This window comes from Ornithorhynchus anatinus, chromosome 16, assembly GCF_004115215.2.
Source record: "Ornithorhynchus anatinus isolate Pmale09 chromosome 16, mOrnAna1.pri.v4, whole genome shotgun sequence".
Lineage (NCBI taxonomy): Eukaryota > Metazoa > Chordata > Mammalia > Monotremata > Ornithorhynchidae > Ornithorhynchus > Ornithorhynchus anatinus.
In genome coordinates, this window is record NC_041743.1 from 10,147,697 (window position 1) to 10,166,589 (window position 18,893).

General features: G+C 50.1%; 1 protein-coding gene and 1 long non-coding RNA gene across 7 annotated transcripts in view; one reads left to right on the forward strand and one right to left on the reverse strand.

Moving 5' to 3' along the window:
• The window catches only part of CACNA1E (calcium voltage-gated channel subunit alpha1 E), a 271,336-nt gene that overhangs the window by 234,974 nt on the left and 17,469 nt on the right, over window positions 1-18,893 (forward strand). For all 6 annotated transcript variants that reach the window (XM_029081472.2, XM_029081478.2, XM_029081475.2 and 3 more), the window contains 8 exons: window positions 5,350-5,441; window positions 6,340-6,505; window positions 8,178-8,305; window positions 13,715-13,811; window positions 15,822-15,927; window positions 17,270-17,377; window positions 17,836-17,936; window positions 18,201-18,307. In XM_029081472.2, coding sequence (XP_028937305.1) covers window positions 5,350-5,441; window positions 6,340-6,505; window positions 8,178-8,305; window positions 13,715-13,811; window positions 15,822-15,927; window positions 17,270-17,377; window positions 17,836-17,936; window positions 18,201-18,307 — 905 coding nt within the window. The remainder of the gene's footprint in view (window positions 1-5,349; window positions 5,442-6,339; window positions 6,506-8,177; window positions 8,306-13,714; window positions 13,812-15,821; window positions 15,928-17,269; window positions 17,378-17,835; window positions 17,937-18,200; window positions 18,308-18,893) is intronic.
• Window positions 17,364-18,893, reverse strand: part of LOC103170520 — a 68,657-nt gene continuing 67,127 nt past the window's right edge. Inside the window, exon 4 of the long non-coding RNA XR_003765350.2 lies at window positions 17,364-17,439. This is a non-coding gene — a long non-coding RNA (uncharacterized LOC103170520). The remainder of the gene's footprint in view (window positions 17,440-18,893) is intronic.

Genomic DNA, 18,893 nt, shown 5'->3' on the forward strand with positions numbered 1-18,893 from the left:
TTGGTATCAGCTACCGGTGAGCTGGGGGGAAATGTGAGAGATAGGTATAGGACAGGATCAGAGTGGGCAGGTCAATGATGGCTCTAAGCAAAGGGAGTGAAACCTCCAGTGGTGAGAGGAGATGAGTTGCAGGCTGAGGCAGGACTTTAAGAACCTCTTCCTAAGACTGCTACAGAAATTTGCTCAGAGGCCTATACTGGTATTTATCAAGCCAGTGCCAAGCTTAACAGAATAATCATACTGGACATAGTCCCTCTTCCACTGTCTGAGAAAGGGAAGATGGGTATTTTATCCTCGTTTTGCAGTTGAGGAAATTGAAGCCCAGAGAAGTTAAGCGACTTGCCTGAGGTCATACAGCAGGTGAAAGTGGATCTTAACAAGGTCTAGAACCCAGAGTTCCTGACTCTCAGGCTAGGTCACACTGCCTCAGGTGCACAGCTGTCCTTCATATCAAAAGATGAGGTAGCTGCTGAAGGGGGGTCTCATCCCTTAATCCGTGAGTTCCATGTGGGACAAGGTCTGTGCTGACCTGATGATCTTGTATCTACTCCAGTGCTTGGTTCATACAAATACCACAGTTATCATCATTACTGTCATTGTTGGTGCTGTTTTATGGGCGAGGGTTGTTGGAGTGTGGACACTGCCTCAGTGCTTGCACAGCAGTAGAGCAGGGAGATTTTCCAGGCCCTCATGTACCAGATGAGTGCCTCGCCCCCGGCCACCTCCAAGGGGGTCCAGCGGGCTGGTGACCCTGCCGCTGCCTGCACCTGCTCAGCCCAGAACCCAGCCTCAGACTGCCCCCTGCTGGTGGGCCACATGTCCAGGTCTCGGGAGTGACGATGGGGGCGGCTAGGTTAGAAAATCCTAAATACTAATCTCTCCAGAAAATGTTCCACCCAGGGATGTCTCCCAGCCTGCCCGCCCAGAAGCAGGAGCCAGACCTCCGGCCCTTCTAGTGGAGCACGTGGGGGACCCCCTTCATGATGCAGAGCAGCCCATCCCGCCCACCCTGCGGGGCCCCCTAAGAAACCTGAGGCTTTGTGGGCCCTCTTGGTTTCACTGCTCACCACGGCTCAGACCTGAGTAAGCAGCAGGCGCAGGCTTTGACGTTAGTCCAGTGAATGGTGGTACAGATCGCAAAGATGGCCTGGCCGGGTCACCGGATCCAGGAAAGGGCTGGGGGTGGCTGGCGAGAAATGACAGAAGCAGCAGCAGCAGAGGGCAGTGGTCGAGGAAACCAGAGCACCAGACCTGCTCCAGGATGAGCTCCTGGGGCACAGTGAACCTTAGAGAGGGATGTGAAGTTGGGCAGAACAGTGACTGACCCACCCGCTAGGGAGGGACGACTAGGTGGATTGAAAGCCAGGCCCTTTCCATCCCCCTTTCACCCGGCTCTGGGTGTGTCTCCCTCCCTGCTCCTACACTTCTGCTGTAGGGGATCTGGGTCGTGCTTAGTGGGTGGAAGAGAAGGAATGAAGGAGGGAGAAATCGAGAAATGTCACCCTTGATAGCAAATTTGGAAATTGCCTGAGAATAAATTGTAGTCTCTGTGGGCATATGTAAATTAAATGCAAATCTCATGCAAATACAGCAGTGGCCCTCTTTCTGATTTATCCATCTCTATCTAGCCTTTGGAAAAATCCTAAAGGGGACCTCCTGGAAGAGGCCAGAAATGGGGTACGTGAAGGAAACAAAGAGAGCAGAGGACATCAGGGGTTGGTCTGAGCAGAAGGAGTGAAAGGGGAAGTGGAAGAGGCTGAGCTGCTGGCTAAGACAGGGTGATGTGATGACGAGGCTGCGAGCAAGCCAGACAGTCTCGTCTCAGGGTTCCCTCAACCGTTTACTCACAAATGAGGCTGGGGGTGGGGGAGGGACCCAGTGGAGGCAGGCAAGGGTTCTTTTTGACCCTTTGTCTGTTTTGGGCCACTGCTCCCCGTCTCCTCTTTCCCCACCGCTGTCTAGCTCACCACCTCCACACCCGCAGTGGGACAAGTAGTGTTTGGGTTTGTGAAAAGCAACACCGAGAGCAAATTCCCACAGCAATTGTCAGTGGGAGTTATTTGAACAAAATAGCTGGGGGCAGAAATTGTTCTTTAATTGCCCGTTCCCAAAACTGTTAGGGGAAAAGTATGTGGCATTTAGCCTACTTTAGATAAACTGAGAAGATATTCAATGTATACTGAAAACACAAACGATCGGTCTAGGTGGCGGGACAAGTGACCTGAAGTGTCTCCACCTCAGCATCCCACGGCATTCTGTCGAAGTTGCAGAGTCCCTTGGCAATCGATTTCACAGCTTTCACCCTCTGTCGTTCCAGTGGATATACAAAAGAGTTCCCTTTGAAAGGAAAAAAGGATCCGCTCTCTAGGTGGGGATTGACTGGGGAGACTAAACCATCATCCTGAACTCAGGAACATGGAATGGTGAAGCACCAAATATCAACTTGACTGAGTTGAGTTGAGTTGTTTCTGGAGGAAGGCTCTAGACCGATTCGCCTCCCCCGAATCAGTCAATCAATAAATGATATTCATTGAGTGCTTACTATGTGCAGAGCACTGTACTGAGCACTTGGGCCAGTTCAATGCAGCAGAGTTAGCAGACCCATACACTGCCCACAATGAGCTTGCAGTCTAGAGAGGGAGAGAGACATTAATATTAATGGATAAATAATTTATAACATATCATTTAAAGCTATGTACATAAGTGTTGTGGGTTTGAGGGTAGAGTGAATATCAAATATCCAAAGGTCACAGATCCAAGTGCCTAGACGACACAGAAGGGAGAGGGAGCTGGGGAAAAGTGCTTAATCAGAGAAGGCCCCTCAGAGGCTGTGGCTCACGCAATGGAAGCTGGGCTGCTGGAGCCCTGAACCCTGAAAGGTTCAGACCATGACCCAGATGGATGTTGAGTTGACTGCAGCTTTGATTTCCAAGCACCTCAACTGGGATCTCGGAACTGCAGCCAACTCCAGGTAAATCTGGGTTACAGGCCTTGCACTACTTCGTTGTTGCTCCTGACTGAGGCTGGACTTGTCTAAGCCCCCTCCGTTCAAGAGGAAACTGCTGTAATGGGATGTTCTGCGTTCTTGGATTCGTGGGCCTATGATGACCTAGATCTTTCCATGGTTGAGTTTGGGGGTGGGTATTTTCAATGTTTGGAAACAGACTATTTGAATCTGTTGGTAATTTGTGTCAAGAAATTTATTTTTAGACTATTTTGGCCCCCCATATAGGGGCCATTTGGCACTGAGAATTGGGGCCTCTTATCTGTTTCCTTTGTCCTCGCACAGCTGGATGCACTGCGGCCTGCCGGCCCATCACCAAAGGAGTAGGCCTGTGTGGTTGTAATTATCTGAATAAATTCCAGTCAAGTGAAGGGTTTTCCTCAGTCAGGCAGATAAATTGCCATAACCTTCCACCTCTCTTTTTCTCTGGAGGCCTTAGATTTTCCATATAGAGTTCAAGGGGCTATTTGTAGAAGTAGAGCAGCTTTTGATACTTTAAAATTTCTTCTTGGCCTGTTAGGTGCACAACTAACTGGATGCATTTGTATGTACAGTTCTGGGTATATATCCTTATTCATTCAATCGTATTTATTGAATGCTTACTGTGTGCAAAGCATTGTACTAAGCGCTTGGAAAAGTCCAATTCATCAACAGAGACAATTCCTGCCCACATCGGGCTTATGGTCTAGAAGGGGGGAGACAGACATCAAAACAAGTAAACAGGCATCAAAACAAGTAAACGGGCATCAATAGTATCAATATAAATAAATAGAATTATAGATATATACACATCAAAACAGGTAACTAGGCATTAATATCAATAAATAGAATTATAGATATGTACATTTATACACAAGTGCTGTGGGACGGAGGGGGGTAGAGCAAAGGGAGCATGTCAGGGTGATGGGGAGGGGAAAGGGAACTGAGGAAAAGGGGAGCTTAGTCTGGGAAGGTCTTATGAATGCAAACCCTCCACAGATCATGACAAAAAAGTAGTAGCAGAAATGACATTTTAATGAGTGCCCATTGACTCCATCAAATTGCACTAAGTGCTGGAAGAAAAGATAGAAGAACCACTTTTTTTTAAAGTGGTAGTTAAGTGCTTACTATGTGCCAGGCACTCTACCAAGCACTGGGGTAAATACAAGCTGATCAGGTTGGACACGATCCCTCAAGTTGGACACAATCCCTGTCCCACATGTGGCTCACAGTCTTAATCCCCATTCTACAGATGAGGTTACTGAGGCACAGAGAAGTGAACTGACTTGACCAAGGTCACACAGCAGACAAGTGGCAGAACCAGGACTAGAACTTAGGTCCTCCTGACTCCCAAGCCAAGGCAGTATCCACTAGGCAACACTGCTCCTCCCTTCTCTGGCCCAAACCTTCTGCAACCCTAACACCATTCATTCCATTGTATTTACTGAGTGCCTACTGTGTGCAAAGCACTGTACTAAGTGCTTGGGAAAGTACAGTATGGCAACAAACACATTCCTACCCATAACGAGCACTCACTATTGTGTGCTGCCGTCACATACACTCTGCAGTCCAAACCCGGGCAGCCTGGATGTCTCCTCATCAGTCCTGTCATTGAGTGTATTTATTGAATACCCACAACACTAGGCACTGAGTGGGATTGCAGGAGAATAAGGCAAGGTGTCTGCCCTTGAGGAGTTCAGTCAAATAGGGAAAGGACCTACAAACATGGAATACATAAAGATAAACAAAATGAAACAGGGTGTTTGGCTCTGTGTGGGTACACAGACAATAGTGTGTTTAGAAGTGCTGAGTAAAGCAGAAGTGGATGTATGACTTGGTCCCCATCACTTGACCGACTGACCTAGTTCCAGTGCTCTAGATCTGTCAGGGTATTATTCCTTCCTCAAATTCCTGTTCTGGTGCACTATCTTTGCCAATCTTTCCTACCATCATAACTGGGGCCATGAAATGCAAAGAGAGAGAAAGAGGTATGTGTGGGGGTGGGGGAAGGGGTGGTAGGGGGCATGGGGAGAGTGGGGAAAGGAGGATTGGGTGCATGGTGTTTGGCTGCATGAAAACATGTTTGCCTTCCTCAGTCACCAACAGGATTATCTCCCTCTATCTTGGTTGGGGAGCTGGAAGCGGTGGCCTCCTTTTCCCATCAACTTGGAGAAACCAGATGCTCCCCTCCTCCAATTTGGGCAGAGTGTTGGCTTGGGGATCACAGTGACAATATTGTCGATTTCTTTCTCTCCTTCCCTGCAGAATATTCCAGGTGACCTTCCTCCTGGTTTGGTCATTTTGTTTTCTGTTTCTCTTCCCCCTCATCTCCCTCCCCTCTCTACGCCCACCTCTTGCCTCCCCAGGTTTTTGGGAACATCAAATTAGATGAAGAAAGTCACATCAATCGCCACAACAACTTCCGCAGTTTTTTTGGGTCTCTCATGCTGCTCTTCAGGTACATAAGTCCCTTTGTGTATAAGCCCCAGAGGCACTGGTAACAGAAGTGGATGGATATAGGTGCCTCTTATTCTTCTGCGCCTCTCCCTCTTCTTTCCCCTTCCTGTTGTGAAACCCCATCCCCCACTCATCCTCTTGTTTTGTTTTTGGCCAGTTCCTGGGAAAAAGTCAGGGCTCCCCAGCTGGAGGACAGGCTGCGGCGGGGGGGAACCAGATCCATTGCAAAGTTATTGTGTTTCTTTGGACAAGTTCCTTGACTTCTTTGTTTCTATGATCCTGGCTGGGGAAGGGAGGAAAGGGAGAAAGGTACTGTTGCTTAAGGGCTCTGCTCTTTGAAAGGGTTTCCACTCTGGCTGGGCTGGCAGGAGCAGCATGCTCACAGAGCTTGGCTCCTCCTCCTCCTCCTCCTCCTCCTCCACCTCCTCCAGGAGCCCTGTCTCCATCACGGGAGAAAAGCCTGAATAACCCACCACCTAGACAAAGGCAGGTATACAAGGACTGGATGGGAAGTAGGGGAGGGGTGGGAGGGAGAGAGAGAGCGGGGAGGAGAGGCTTCCTGAAGATTCTCTGTAGTCCTGCTTATCTCACGATGGAGGGATGTCATGCGATGCTCAGTATCCAGATCAGCTTTTCATTTAGAGTAGGAAATGAGGGTGGGGAGCATTCAGGATGGTGCTTGAGGGGACTGACAGGCTCTGAAGATTTAATGGGTCAGAAAGACCCAATTTGGGATCATTTTAACCCTCTTTGGCAACTCTCAGGTCCTGTCGGAGACCCAGTGTGAACAAGGCTGGGAATGGAGCCCAGAAACTAGGGTTCCCACCATTCTCCCAGAGTCGGCAAGTAGAATATTGGGGGCTCTCCCGGCAGCTAACTAGGATGTCTTTCGGCTACAGGAGTGCCACGGGTGAGGCGTGGCAGGAGATTATGCTCTCCTGCTTGGGAGAGAAAGGCTGTGAACCGGACACTACCGCCTCCTCGGGGCAAAACGAGAATGAGCGCTGTGGCACTGACCTGGCCTACGTGTACTTCGTTTCCTTCATCTTCTTCTGCTCCTTCCTGGTGAGCCTCCGTGATGCTCTCTTTGGGCCAAGAGAGGGGTTGGGGTTGGCGGTTTTTTCCCCACATACCCCAGCCCACCATAGTAACGGGACCCGAAGCAGAGAGTCCTTGAGAATCAAGTGCTCTGCCCGATTCAGTGATCGTGACGTGGCAGAATGCTGTGGAGGGAGAGCTACCGCTGAGTGAACAGCCCCACCTGGAGTACTCTGTGAGTGATTAGGAGCGGGTAGGGCACGTAGCAGAAAGGTCTTCCTCCATAACTTCTCTGAATCTTTGGATGAAATGACCTCACCTCTCTACCTCAATCTCCCTATCAGTAAAGTGGGGAGAAAGATGAAGCACTACTTGCATGAGAGGATGCTGGAGGATGAATAAGCTAATGTTTGTCAGAGCAATTGGCGGCAACAATATCCAACTAGGAGTTGTAGCTTCTTGCGCTCTGCTTGGGATGCAGCTTAGTGGTATGTCTAGGGTGGTGTCATCGGGGGGTCTAAGTCTTTATTTCCCCTAGACGGGTTATAATTCCATATGGCATCAATGATCCATTCTGTGAGCATAAATAGAGATTTCTTCTCTGTGGCACTGTGTTGTGTGGTAGATTCTGTGACTCCAGAGGCATGATTTTCAGAAATGTTTCTGTGGGAAACAGCATGAGCCAATGAGCTAGGCAATAAACTGGGACTCGAGCCTGACATATGAAACTGTTTTCCTTGAGTAGCTGGAAACACCAGTTTCATATGTCAGGCTTGAGTCCCAGTTTATTGCCTAGCTCATTGGCACATGAGACAATGACCCTGAAGACACAGATCAGATCGATACCATTCCTGATGATGGTAATTTCCTTGCCTCTAAGAAAAGGGATTGAAGAAATCTGGGGGACAACAGTCCTGGTGTTCCAAGCTCTCATTGATTAATAGAGCATTGCATCTCCTCCCTCCCTGGGGACTGGGAAGGCAGATCCTGTGGTCCACTGAAAGGGAGTAAGGTCAATGGAGAGAGGGCTGACCTGGAGAAGGGGGTGGACTAGGTGTTAGGAGACTGGTGTCCTAGTCCGACTCTAATCCTAAAAGGATGATGTCAGGGCAATGACTTTCTCTTCTTCAGGAGTATAATGGATATTTAGCAAGACCTGCTCCTATCTGCCCTCAAGAATTTAAACTGAAACTGGACTTTCTGGAGACAAGGTGTTCTATGATTCCAGGGCTCTGAACACTGAGTGTCTTCAGGGACACAGAACCACCCAAGTCCATCCCTCCTGCTTTAGACTCATTTTGGCTTTCTCTCCCAGTTCAGCAGAGGGATCTGGACCCGAAGGGTCGGGGGAGGCTGGCCGAGGGGAGGCTGGTGGCAGAGTCCTGGCCACCATCTATTTTCTCGCTGCAACTGCAGCTTCCCTCTGCTGCTGAGATTCCAATTAATTAAATTAAATGCACAGTACACAGTACAACTGATCACACAGTACTTTACAAATTGCCATGGAACTTTGGAGTAACAATGCCCACATAATGCAATATGTGACAGATAATAACAGTTGTTGTTCAGCAATATCGGAGTTGGAAGTGACAGTGCTGCAGACTCTCTGCAGCCCTCTGTCTGTAGCCTATTGTCCTCCCTTCCCATTTTCTCTTGTCCCCTGCTCCCCCCAACTCCTCTTCTCCTCCTTGACCTTCAGATGCTCAACCTATTTGTGGCTGTGATCATGGACAACTTTGAGTACCTGACTCGGGACTCCTCCATCCTGGGGCCACACCACCTGGACGAGTTTGTCCGAATCTGGGCAGAGTACGACCGGGCTGCATGGTACGTAGGCCTTCTGGCTGCAGGACACTTGGGCCTCTCTTCACCTCCCGTCCAGGACCGGGCAGGTTTTGGGAGCCTCTGGTTGATCAGACCAGGAGAACTCAGGGAAGAGGATGATGGAATTGGAGCTCCACAAATGAGTGCCTGTCACAGGAAGAGAGGATACTTTTGTTGTCCTGGAAAGACAAATCAGCTCTCTTCTCAGAGCTAGGCAAGCTGGTCAGCAGTCTCCTGGGATGGCCTGGAACTTGCTATTCTCAAAACATTGAATATTTTTGATTGGAGTTTTTTCCCATCCACTCTCTCCCTGTCTCTCTATCCTCCTGTGACAGGTGTTTCCCCGCTCACAGGGTTGGAGGCCCTCTAACCCTCCACTTATTTCTCCCCTCTCCCCAGTGGGCTATCATGAGCAGTTGGACTTCCCCATATTTCCCCAAATTCTCCCTTCCTCCTCTCCTTCCACAGGTGGCCGAGGATATGTTCAGAATGACCAGGGTCAGGGGCTTTCACAGAGAGGAGTTTGCTGGGCCTTCTTGTTTTCCTGAGGGGTTTGGGTTCTGACTGCCTTGGGAACCAGTTGCAAACCAACCTTCCAGTAGTCCCTTATGGGGATCAGTAGAAGGTTCTGGACTCTTTCCAGTGACAGAGTAGCAAAACTGCATCTTTTTCTTCTTGGCCTCATGGCATCTGCTTTGGGTAAACAGAGTCTCTTCAGTCTCAAGAAGTCTTCAGGAAGAAGGGAGGGTTGGTTGGGGGGGAGCTTCGGTAGGTGGTCCCTTGGTCCCAACCTGCTTGGAAACAGGGTCCACTGGCCTGGTTGACTCCCATTACTGGTCTTTCTCTCCCGAGGCACTGAAAACTTTCACTTGCGACCTTCTTGCAGTCAAAATTTCACTAGGCAAAACCAGCCAATCAACAAGTATTTATGTTGTGCCTTCAGGATCAAGAACCCTGAACTGGCAACTGCAGACATTAAGTAAAGATGAGACAACACTTGACAGAAGCAGCGTGGGAGCAGCGTGGCTCAGTGGAAAGACCACTCCCATGGGCTTGGGAGTCAGAGGTCATGGGTTCGATTCCCGGCTCTGCCACTTGTCAGCTGTGTGACTGTGGCCAAGTCACTTAGCTTCTCAGTGCCTCAGTTACCTCATCTGTAAAATGGGGATTGAGACTGAGAGCCTCACATGGGACAACCTGATTACCCTGTATCTACCCCAGCGCTTAGAACAGTGCTCTGCACATAGTAAGCGCTTAACAGATACCAACTTTTTTTAAAGAACATACAGGTATAATGATGAGAACTGTGTGTTGAGGAAAAAGAGTGAGCAGAAGAATCTCAGGGCTAGAAAATGAATCTGACAGGTTTTATCTTCTCTCGCTATGAACTATTCCTGCCTGGGTGAATTTCCCGCCATATTGTAGTAGTCTCTTCCACCTGGATCTGATGTGTAGTGGGTGGACAGGCCCCCTCTCAGGACAGCATATTCTTGGGAATGCCTTGTGAGTCACTGGATTCCTGGGATTGTCTCAGGCAGACAAGCCAAGGAAGGTGAAAGAGAGGTGAAAAGCCCAAGTGATTACACTGCACTTCCTTGTAAGGACGGGGAGGCTTTTGGAACAATGAACAAGGAGGGGCTTTTGGAGAGGAGGAAGAGGAAAACCTCTCCTGGCGATTTTCAGAAATCTACGAGGTGACTGAAAACTCTTGCCTTTTATCGAGACTCCCTCGTCTTCATCTGAGACTGAAGAAGAACAACCCAGTGGGAGAAGACCATCATCTGGATCAGAAATGTCGGAGCACAGGGTTTCAGATCATATCAAAGATCATTTTCAGAGGCTTAGATGGAGCTAAAGTGTTATGCTAAAGAGAGTTGGCCTGACAACTGGATAGCTGAAAAGAACATCACCATCATCCGCCTCATCACAGAACTTCCTGAATCTGGATACGGAAGCTAGAGATCCACTTTTAAAAACCAAGATGGACCTGAGGGATGATTCATTAGGAAAGCTCCAGGTCTGAATGTGGAAGAAGGGACCAAGACTGTCGCTTTCTCAAACAGAGCACATAAAGCTTCATTTGGAGGGGCCAGGGTAGATGAAGAAGCCAGGATTCCAAATTTGTTTCATTGATTTTTTTTTTTCATTTCCATACTGGGATCCAACTGGAATAGCCCACCTGCCTATCTTACAGGCAGGTGGGCTACTCCAGTTGGATCCGAAACCGGACGGATATGGAAAACGCCTCAGGTGGGAGTCTGTCCTTTCCCCTTAGCAATTTTTCTAGGAAGCCAATTAAAGGTGGTAGACACAGGTCAAAGCCTTTTTGAATTCCAGGGTTTCCTAGCCAGCCATTGCCTGTAGAGAGGTGGATAGATGAGGAGGGATGAATGCAAGGTACAGATAATGACTCTGTCAATCTGCTTTCTCAATACTGAACCAGCAGTCCTGAGAATGAGTAACCACAGAGCTGATATCCGCCCAATCTGACACCCAGAAGATCTGTCAAAAACAGACTGAAATCTCTCCATAAATTCCTTCAGACCGAGACCCCACAGATTAGCTTAATGGGAAGCCCCTACCTTTCCTCTGTCTGCCTGCTACCCCTACCTCCTACCCTGACCCGGCGGCCTGACAAGCATATCTGAAGAATAAATGCAATCTGTGTCTGGAAAGCACAAACAGACAGCAGTCTCCGTCACCCTGACATCTATTCTTGGCAGCTGCCAGAAGTATCTGTTAGCTAATGAGCTGAGTTTGCTACATTCTTGGCCTAGGGAGAGGTGAGCTTTGGTCTGTAGAATTGGCCTGTGTGGTAGAGGCATGACGTACTCATAGTCACTAGGGCAGAGCTGGTTGGCACCAGAAAGTGGTGGGTGTTGGTCTCCAAGGGAATTGAGGAGCCCTTGAGCCAGTGTGGTATAATGCTGGGGCTGGCTTTGCTCTTTGGCCTTTTCTTGCTTCTTGTGGTCTGGAGCTCCTGGAGGCAGAGGAAGGGAGACACTCACCTCGGGGTCCCATCTAGAACTGGTGTTGGCCTCTACTTCCCTCCCCTCCCTGCCTAAGCTGTCATTTCCTCACCTCCATTCTCTGAGTGTCCTATTAACACAACTGTGCTTCCTTTTCAGCGGCAGGATCCCGTATAAGGATATGTACAAATTAGTACGGGTGATCTCGCCTCCTCTGGGCCTGGGAGAGAACTGCCCCTACAGGGTGGCGTGCAAGGTTTGCCTCCCAGTCCCCAGCCGTGACCTGGCCCGGGGACGCAACATCTAACCTCCTCCTTTCCCTCCTAAGCTCCACCCCCACTGCGCCACACAAGGGAACTCTCATGCTGCTTTTCTTTGAGTTTAAAGAGGTCCAAAGCCACCCAGAATCAGCAGCTGGTACATCAGGGAGAGGGGCGGAGGGGATGAGGGGTTGGGAGGTGCGGGATGGCTAGCAAAAGCCAATGCAACCTGCCACTCCCCAGTTCAGATTTAGTTGTTCACAGCAACTCCTCCCTCATCCAGAAGACTCAGAAATGCCTTCACTCCTGAACAGAATTTCTGGGGAGAGGCAGGGCGGGAGGGTTGGGGGGGACATCCCTTGGATACAACTGGCATCATCCTCAATGTCTTTGGGTTCTCTGATCTCTTCCTCTGAAAGACCTCCAGAGAAGGGCTAGCCAGCCTCCAACCAACCAGGGGGTATTGTATGCTGGGCACCACCTGTGTGCAGAATGCTGTGCTCATGTGGGAACATTCACTAGAAGTAAGTGGCAGCTGGTCCTTGCCCTGGAGGAGCTTACAATCCTAGCGGAACCGCTGGAACCAAAGGGAAGGGGAGGATGGATGACGGGAGAAGAGGCCAAAGGAGATAAAATGAGGCCCTATGAAGGAAGAGAGCCCGAGGACCTAAGGAATAGAAGGGAGGGAGAAGGGAGAGTTTCTGGGGAGAGGTAATCTAGCCTGGTGCTTCCTGAAATGTTTTTCCCTGAGCCTGAGAGGGTTTGAGTGGACAGTGGCTGTTACGGAAGGCTCCTTGTGGGTTCCTTCCTCCAGGGCCCCGATGAGTTCCGATACTGAGTTGCAGTGGGGTTCCATCATGGCTATGCAGGGGGCGGCGGTGGGCTGGGAAGAAATCTGTTGGCTCCGAGGAGCCATACGGTGTGTTGAAAGACAGAGAAAGGAACATCTCCGGGCCAGAGGGGCTCTTCCTCCTTATACTGCTCTTTGGTTGGCAAGACCATGTACCTTTTACCACTCCCACGGAAAATGTCTCTGCTCAATCAGTGCAAAGACTGGCCTACTTGATGATGGTATCCTGGGAGACTGGAAAATCCTCAGAGGGCTGGCAGAGCCCCTCTAGAGGAAAGGGGGTTGTAGGAGGAAGGAGCTAGCCAAGGAGGAACCCTGCCTGCCCTGTAAGGGGGTGGGGGGGTGCCTTTGGAGTGGATAGAGGTGGGGTGGGGAGGGGAGGGAATGAAGGAGAATTCAGCAAAGCCCATACCTGGAAGGCCAAACAGCTGCCTCTGCTGAGACTCTTTAAACTCCAACCTGATGGAACTTGCAGTCGCATGTGGGAAAGAGCTCGAGGGTGGGGAGCCGGGGGAGCATGGCATGTAGAACTCTCTTCCTCCTCCTGATTTTGTTTCTTCTGTCTCAAGCATGCCGATGCACTGGTGCATGCCGGGAAAAGCACTCGATCGACAGAGCCAGGTGGAAGCAACTGGGCCAACTCCTTGGCGAGCCATCAGAGCCCTCTGCCGTCTCTGCAAGATGCTGCCTTCCCTTGCAAGAGATCACGGGGGGAGGGGTGGGTGGGGGCCACGGATACACGATGCTCCAGCTGTGAGTTATTACCAGGGAAGGGCATCCCTTGCTCTCCCAGAGAGGGGGCATCATGGCCTGAGCAGATCCCCCTGGGGACCTCAGCTGGCACCCACTCTGCGACCCACCACTTGAGCACCGCGTATCTGGTTTATACCACTCGCGCACAGCCCTGGGAAAGGGAAAGAGAGCAGCTCGTGTTCTTGTTGGAGGGAAAGGAAGCAAACAGGAAGACCAGGACCAAAGCTGAATCAGGAGGAGAAAGCAGCTCTCAGTTCTCAGAAAGGGGACTTCGGGGGCAGGAGCGAGGCGGGGGGACAGGTGGTTGACGCTGGCGTTCCCGGGTCTGTGTGGGGCGTGATATAAATCCGCACCAGGACGGACTCGCGGTTATGATTTGCCTTGATTAACGGGTTTCCTGTTCTTTTCCTGTTTGTCCATTTTTTTCCTGTTTCTCGTATTATTTTGTTCGTTTGTTTTCGGCTCTCTGGGAATGCTCTCTCCCCGTCCTCCTCCTCTCCCCATCTCCCTGCATCCACCCCCCTCTTCCTGCTCCTTCCTTTGGCCCTCCCCTCACCCCTGCCACCCCATCCATGAGCAGTGGCCGCATCCATTACACTGAGATGTATGAAATGCTGACTCTCATGTCACCACCGCTAGGCCTCGGCAAGAGATGTCCCTCCAAAGTGGCGTATAAGGTAGATCCACCCTTCCTTCCTTCCGGGCTAGTGGTGCTGAGCAAGAGCTGGCTCCCGCAGGTGGAGGGAGGGCGGGGTGGGGACAGGTCTGAAAAGAGAGGGATGGGTTGGGGAGGTGGAGAAGGGCCTCCAGGGAAAAGCCAGATGATGAGATGCCTCGAAACGGAGACAGCTAACACGGGCAGCATGAGGAAGGGTGTGAACCCAAGCCATTTCTGGCTCCTCATGAATGCATGCGTGAGCAGGTCCGAGTGTGAACCATGCTTCCTGTTAGCAAGAGGCGGCGGAAGGAATCCCGGTATGGGAAGCTCCCATCTGAAGGAAGCACAACAGGATAGAGTCACTGAGGTAGGCAGCCGGCCAGGGCATGACATCTCTAGGAGATCTGTAAGGTGGAACTTGGGGTGCTGGAGGAATTTTCCAACTGAGTGTTGGGCAGGAGGTGAATACTGAAAGAGAGGGGGATCGTGGATTGCTCCATTCCCTAAGAAGGGGGAAATCTTTCTCTTGGCTCAGGTCTCTTCTTGGCCCCATGGGGTGGTAAAGAATGTGATTCCCTTTTCCCGCTTTCTCTCCCTATAAAATCAATCGAGGGCTTCTAGGAGGGGCAGTGATTGCCCTGGAAAGACGAATGGCACAGAGACACCTTAGCTCCTGTGGGTGATTGCTGACCTGGCCGCCCGCTGATCCCCATGGTTAAATTCCCTTTGCCCCTCCTTCCCTGTCCCTGCTTCAGACCCTAGACCCTCCTCTTCTCGGGAGTGCACCCCCCAAGGCCACCTGCAGCTCCTTCTGGGAATGAAGCCTGTGTTTCAGAGAGAGAGATTGAGGCTGGGAACGGATTTTGCAGAGAAGGTAGATCCGCCAGCATTCCCCCTCCTGGGTGGGTTGAATTTAAGCCCGGTGTGGGCAGGGATTGTCTCTCTTTATTGCCAAACTGTACTTTCCAAGTGCTTAGTACGGTGCTCTGCTAAGAGCAATAAATACGATTGAATGAATGATGTTCATCTAGGTTTTCTAGATCTAGGGCTTCTGTTCAAATTCCCTCCTGCCCTGTCCTACAGCTAGCTAATGGAGACCCCTCACTGAATCTTGGGCTATTGACTTCACCACCTGAGGGCTGCGTTACTTCTGGGCGCCGTTTGGGGACCTGTTCGCTCCCTCGTATTCACTCAGCTCACGATGTGGGTGGCAGCCTCTCTGCTCTCGGCCATGGCCAGAACTGCTGGTGTGTGGAATGTGGCCCCAGGGGCCTAGTCTTTGGAATGAAGAGGGTTGGGGGTGGGGAGGGGCTGGGCATAGATTTGAGGGGAAAACCAGGAATGGGAATGTGTGAAAAGAAAGATACTCTCTGGGAAGTGGATTTGGCCATTTCAGTTCGATCTCCTGTTTGGGCGAAGAGAGCATGGCCTGCCCACTCCTGAACCTGCCTTGGTCTCTCCTCTCTCTGTCTCTCTTTCTCTCTCTCTCTCCCTGCCCCCACAGCCCTGTTTGCACTCTATTTTCTCATCTCTCCTTTCACATCCCCCTCCACCACATTCTTTGGATCAGTTGGACCGATGCATGTCTGATCATATGCTGGCGAATTTCATCTCCTAAAGACTCAAAAAGGGGGCGTCAGGATGCATCATTCATGACAGACAAGCAAAGCAGAATTCCCCCCACCCTCAGAGTTCAGGGGAGTCCCTGAGGCAATGGGGAAGCTGGAGTAGCCATACTGAGGGACCCACCCCATAGAGCTGTCTCTGTCCCCAAAGCCATTTCCCCTAGAAATGACTTCCCCACCTTTGGTAGAAATTCTTGAGGCTTTGGTGGAACTATTGCAGAAAGACTAGGTTAGGGTATTTCCCTGGTAAGGTGGGGGAGGAGGGCAGGGGGTGGGGGGAAATCCTTGCCCTTCTTTTTTGTCTGAGTCATTTGACCTGCTCTCCCCATCATCATCCTTCTTTGCTGAGGTGTCTTTCGAGATTTTTTTCCCGTCCGCTGTTTTTTTCTCTCTCTCTCAACCAGAGGCTGGTTCTGATGAACATGCCGGTGGCAGAGGATATGACTGTCCACTTCACCTCCACACTAATGGCCCTGATTCGGACGGCGCTGGACATCAAAATTGCAAAAGGTAAAAAAGGGAGGTAGAGGCCACTCGTTCAGGATGATCTGCAAGGGAGATAATGGGCTTCTTCTCTACGGGGAAACTATCAGAGAAACAGCAATAAGCAACAGTCCAGCACTGGGACAGTGTCTTTCATTGGAAGATTGCCAAAGTCTTGCAGAACCCATCAAGGTGTCAGGTTTTGTCCCCTTTTTACAGATGAGGAAGGTGAAGCCCAGCTCAAGGATGTTCAGTGGATCAGTGGTGGGACTAATGCCCAGATTTCTTGACTTCGGTACCTCTTCTTTGGACACTAGACCCCACTGTCCTATTATCCAGTCCTAATCGTAGCCCATTTATCTTAGCACGTAAAGTCTCATAGTGAAAGTCTCTCACAGCCATGGTTCTGGGAGTGAAGTCCATTGACCCCTGCTTTGGTGGAGAGAAAGTGGGGGCTGTTGCTCTAGGTCAAAGACTCGGGAGAAGTAAACTTTCTGTTTGCGGGCAGGACCACCTCTTCCTATGAGAAGAACTAAACATCTGCTAAATATCTACAGAAGCAGCATGGGTCTGGCAGTCAGAGGATCTGGGTTTTAATCCCAACTTCACCATTTCTCTGCTGTCACTTAATGGCTCTGTGCCTCAGTTTCTTAATCTGTAAAATGGGAATCCAAAACTTGTTCTCCCCCCCTATGGGACAGGGACTGTGTCTAACCTGATTAACTTGTATCTACTCCAGCTCTTGGGACAGTGCTTGACACACAGTAAACAGTTAAATTCAATAATAATAATAATAACAATAATTATTATTAATTGCCCATGCAAAGTAGAACTGCATTAGCTGCCAATCCTGCTCATTTTGCCAAATACACTCTGAAAGCAGGAAAGATAGATTATGGGGTGACATCTTAGGTGTGGAGGTGGAAGGGGAGAAGAAAGGGAAGGAGCGGCAATACCTACCAAAGTGGAACAAAGAGCTCTTCACTGAAAGCAAGAGCAGCCAGAACAGGGAGAGAAAGGGGGCTTTGTAAGACTTGGCCAGTGAGCATGGGGGCTCTGGAGCTTAGGGCTTGATTTCCCTCCTGGGATATGCTGAGCCTTAGGGTGGCCTCAGGCAAGGGTCAGTCCAGGCTGATCCCTCAAGCTGAGGCCAGAAGAGCATTCAGCTAGGCCTGCAGGAAGATCTCACAGGAACCCAAGTAAGATCTGAGGAACAGACAGGGCCTGGATAAAGACCCTCCAAATCTCCCCTCATGGTAAGAGGAGCTGCACACGATCAGCGTCCACCCAATCAGCGCCCCTCCCCGCCCCCCAGGCCCTCTCATCATTGAAGCTTCTTGGGCTCTGTCCTGTCTTCTTTTCATTGTAGGTGGTGCGGACAGGCAGCAGCTCGATTCAGAGCTGCAAAAGGAGACTCTAGCCATTTGGCCTCACCTGTCCCAGAAGATGCTGGACCTGCTGGTTCCAATGCCAAAAGGTGTGGGATCTTCTCCTGCTGCAGCAGAGGGGCGGGAAACCAGAACGCCAATATAGTGAAGCCTTCAAAGAAGAGAAAGGGAAATCTCATAAAATTAGCCTTTTAATTGGATTTTTCTGGTATTATAAGAACTACTTCAGAAGGGGACAGGAGAGAGAGAGAGAAATAATGTGTGTGTGTGTGTATGCATGCATGCTTGTGCACACTTGTGCCCCTGTTTAAATACATTACGTACAAGTCCTATTGTCACAGCAATCTTTCACTCCTTGCATCTGACTGTGAAAATCCAAGAACCTGGTGGCTCCTTGAGAACTTCGGGTGTAAACTTTTTCAGTGGGTGGATTGCAGATTTTCAGAGTGAATCTGCAGGGGGTTTCAGTGGCTGAAGTTAATCCCTATCAATCCTTATCCCCATGACTTGCTACCGTTAACCCACATGCCCTTATTTTGGGTTTCAGCCTCAGACCTAACTGTTGGCAAAATATATGCAGCCATGATGATCATGGACTACTACAAGCAGAGCAAAGTGAAGAAGCAGAGACAGCAGTTGGAGGAGCAGGTGAGAGTCTACCACGTTGAAAGCAACGGGAAGAACCCACAGGCAGCAAGCGGAGAGAAATGGGATTTGGGAAACTCCCAAAACCCTACTCGAAGAGAAGCTGGTGAGGCCCTGGTTCAGGGTCATGATAATGTGCCATGATGACAGCCAGAGAGACCCAAGGGAACGGGAGTAAGGAGGGGAATCGTTCTTCTCCCCACCACTCCCACCCCTGCCCAGGCATTTATTTGAATAGTTTCTTCTCTCCTCTCCCGTCTCGTACAGAAAAATGCCCCCATGTTCCAGCGCATGGAGCCCTCATCTCTGCCTCAGGAGATTATTACTAATGCCAAAGCCCTGCCTTACCTCCAACAAGACACCCTTTCGGGCCTGTAAGTAGACCTCCCCATGTAAAAAAATCCCTTGGCTCTGGGCCGGAACAAATAAGAGTTGATAATGATAATAATAATTTGGGGATTTTTTTTAGTGCTTACTATGTGCCAAGCACTCTACTAAGTGTTGGGGTAGATAAAAGATAATCAGGTCCTGCATGGGGCTCACAGTCTAAGCATTCATTCAGTCATATTTATTGAGCACTTACTGTATGCAGAGCACTGTACTAAGCACTTGGGAGAGTATACTACAACAATTCCCTGCCCACAAGGAAGAACAGGCATTGAATCCCCATTCTGCAGATGAAGTAACTGAGGCACAAAGAAGGTAAGTGACTTGCCCAGGGTCACACAGCAGGACTCCCAGGCCCACGCTCTTTCACCTAGGTCACTCTGCTTCTCTTTTGAATGCACTTTAAAAAACACCCACTAGAACCTGTTTGCTATGGACAAGCCAACTTGGTTTTGGGCTGCAGATGGAGCAGAATGTAGTAGCAAGGTGGGGGCCCTGAGTCCTATGAGGCAACTGTCAGGAAGAGCCTCTTTACGGCAGAGTCCTTCCAAGAGTTCTTTGAATTATTGAGGA